This window comes from Galendromus occidentalis, unplaced genomic scaffold (assembly GCF_000255335.2).
Source record: "Galendromus occidentalis unplaced genomic scaffold, Mocc_1.1 scf7180000077279, whole genome shotgun sequence".
Classification (NCBI taxonomy): domain Eukaryota; kingdom Metazoa; phylum Arthropoda; class Arachnida; order Mesostigmata; family Phytoseiidae; genus Galendromus; species Galendromus occidentalis.
This window is the reverse complement of record NW_003805267.1, coordinates 3,839-6,974: the sequence shown is the minus strand read 5'-3', so window position 1 is coordinate 6,974 and position 3,136 is coordinate 3,839. Positions and strand designations below refer to the sequence as shown.

The 3,136-nt window shown below is 50.7% G+C and overlaps 1 protein-coding gene across 1 annotated transcript; it reads right to left on the bottom strand.

Moving 5' to 3' along the window:
- Positions 1-480: 480 nt before the first annotated feature.
- LOC100904607 (uncharacterized) lies at positions 481-2,196 on the bottom strand. The gene has a single exon (XM_003742062.1). It carries the CDS (start codon positions 2,194-2,196, stop codon positions 481-483), a length of 1,716 nt encoding a protein of 571 aa, XP_003742110.1.
- Positions 2,197-3,136: the final 940 nt, after the last annotated feature.

Here is a 3,136-nt window from a genome sequence, read left to right as displayed (position 1 = left end):
ATGAATAGGGCTGGAGATTTTTCGCGGACGAAAAAGGCATATTTAGCGGCGAATTCGCGGCGGATCGGGGTGATTTCGCGGAAATCGAGAAATCGGATAGAATTTCGCGGAAAAGAAGAGCTGATGCTCGAGAATGTACAAATTTAATTTATTCGAGCCTCGTTCCCTCCGAAAACGAACCGGATGAACGCGCTGAGTCATTTAGATATGAGAAGCGTTTTGAAAAAGCATATTATACACTGGGAGATTCTTTTCCGCGATACTGCGGCGATTATCTGTCAACACAGCGGAATACATACTAAACGACCTCTCCGCCGCTACGCTATTGATGGGGACACTCAAACAACTGAGTGCGATTTGTGAAAGTCGTGGAAACTGCTCGGCGGCCGTGAACCAAAAGTCGGCCGGGTGGCTGAAGGTGCTGAGTTCTTTCGAGGATGACAAATACAATTTGAGTTCTGCCTCCGCGAGATTGTCGTCCTAAAACCACGGAATGCTGCGGAAGACGAATTCTGCATCAATCTCGGTGATCCGTGAGTGGGCGGGATCGAAAACTTGGCAGGCCTTGAAGAATCCGGCTGCTGGTTGACGGAATCGAGCGCTAGAGCCTTCCGAGATGTAGCTCTGTAGTTTCTCGTGAGATCTGCGTAAAGCCGTTTTCCCAGTCGAGTTTGTTTCCGAAGATTCTGATACTCGGAGCCATTGCGTCAGTAAGTCGAGGTCTTTCGCTACAGCGTGCGCCTTGACCTCACTGGTCTCAGATTTTCGGAGAACTTCCATCAGGTGGGGAGCGTACATCTTCAAGCACTCGAGATCGGACTTGACTTCAGTACAGCCACTCAGAGTGATGACGCTGGAGACGATCGAACTGGAGGAAAACTCAGCCTCTTCATCAACGAAGACAGCGTAGTCGTCCGACTGGCGAACATGGTACATCGCGGCTTCAAACCACGTGTTCCATCGCGTGACGACGGGCACAGGCGGCAAAGCCAGGGGACCCCCCTCAGCTATCAAGTAGTGGAGGAATCGAGCCTTTCGAGAAGGGCACGCAGTGAATCCTTTCTTCACTGCGACTACCAATTTGTTTACAGCTTTGAATTCGTCCTGCCATATCTCACAAATAAGGTTCAGCAAATGGGCCGTGCACGTTACGTGAACGGCGTTCAGGAAAACCGCCTTCAAGCTGTTGCTCCACGCCTTATGCATGTAGGCGGCGTTATCTGTCACGAACGCGCTGATCTTAGAGAACGAGACCTCATATTTGCAAAGCTCACTAATCACAGCTTCGCTCACGGTCTTGTAATTCGTAGAGTCGAGGACGACGGAATTCGGGAGCAGAGCTCGCAATTTGTGCCGATTTTGATCTTGCATCGTTGACTCCTGCAGGCGATCTACAGCGAGAATGTTGAAAACATACCGGTCCTCAGCATCAGTCGTCTCGTCGCAGACGATCGCCAGCGAGCTTGATTTCTTCAGAATTTCTTTGAGCTCATTCATATGGGCATCGAAAACGGTCGGGAGGTATTTCTGGCGCAGGTAATACGAAGCGGACGGAATCGTCCCGACGTTCTTGAGGTTGCGTTCCAGATAAAGTTTCAGAGATGATTTGTCCAATTTGTAGAGTGGGATATTCGCGCTGCAAAACTCTTTGACAAGGCTCAGGAGTTCCATCTTTCGGTGCTGTTTCTGGGTAGACTGATTTTCGAACACTTCGGAAACTACCCTCTGGAGCTTACGTTCCTTCACGATCGAGGCTTCTTTTCCGGCAACCTTCCGCCGATGCGACCCCGATAGAATATGTTTGCTGCAGGAGTCCTTGCGAACATCGTCGATTGGAACATTACAGCTGCTGCAGAAGAGGAGACCACCGCTCACGTGGAACGTACCCGAGGAGAACTGCCTGGCGCGCATAGCCGGGGTGATATTCTTTGCCACCTTCGAAACTGGATCCATTTCATGAGGGTTGACCAACCGGGATTCTTCTCTCGATTCGTCCACAACTTCATCAACTTGAACGCTGAGCGGTGCTGAGCTAACTATTCCTAGCGTTGGCAGAACGAACCGAACGCCATTCTGCTCTCTGAGAACACCTGACGCGTGGTGGGTTGCCGAACGTCGACGTAGGTGTCGAACGAACATTCGACGTCCAACCACATTCCGGACGAGGAAATCAAATCCGTATGGAGCGTGCGCCATCACAACCGATACTGACCCCCGCAGGGTCCCTGTGAAGCAAATTATTGCGCTCCGCTGAATTTCTCTAGAGCGAGAAATCGGCGTAGGGAAGAATTATTGCGTCGAAGCATCGCAGTACCTGCTTTGTCGCGCGAAATCGTCGGAAATCGCGGAATTCGCGGCAAAATGCCGAAATTCGCGGACGACCCCGAAATTTGCGATTCCGCGATTTCCGCGATCGCCGCGAAAAATCTCCAGCCCTAATAATGAACATTCATTATCAACAAATTGGGCGATAAGGACCATTGCCAGTTAGGAACGTGTATGCTGCCCACCGATATCTTCGAGGTCCCGTTGAAACAAACCCAACAGGCCCTGCGATTCTTGTTTAAGCCCACAGTATCGCTCTTCTCGCGTCGTATGGATTTCTTCCGGATGCAACGAGAGGGCAGGACCCTCACGGATCTGTTGGGCGCCGTGAATACTAGATTCAAGAGGGCCGAAATGGACGCAAGTACTCTCACGACGGAACACCTGAAGTGTTTCATTTTCATCTCTGCTTTGAGTGACCAAGAGGACGCGGCGTTAAGACAACGAGCGATCAGGAAAATGGAAGAACAGCCAGACACGAATCTAAGAAGTCTGCACTACGAACTTCAGAAATTCCTAGAGTCGAAGCGCTCCCTACTGGCTACCAGAAAATCTAATGATAGCACTATCAACGGAGTCCATGCAAAGACTCCAAGCGAATCTTCCGACGCCCCCCGCTCAGCGAGCAACCTCAAATGTTACCGCTGCGGGAGATCGAACCACAATTAGAACGATTGTCGTTTCCGCAGCGCCAAGTGTCACAAGTGTTCCAAAGTCGCTCATTAGGCGATGATGTGTAGGCTATCGGGGAAGAAGATAACAAATCCTAATCCAAACCGAAGAGTGGAGCGGATAGAGGCGGATAAGCAGA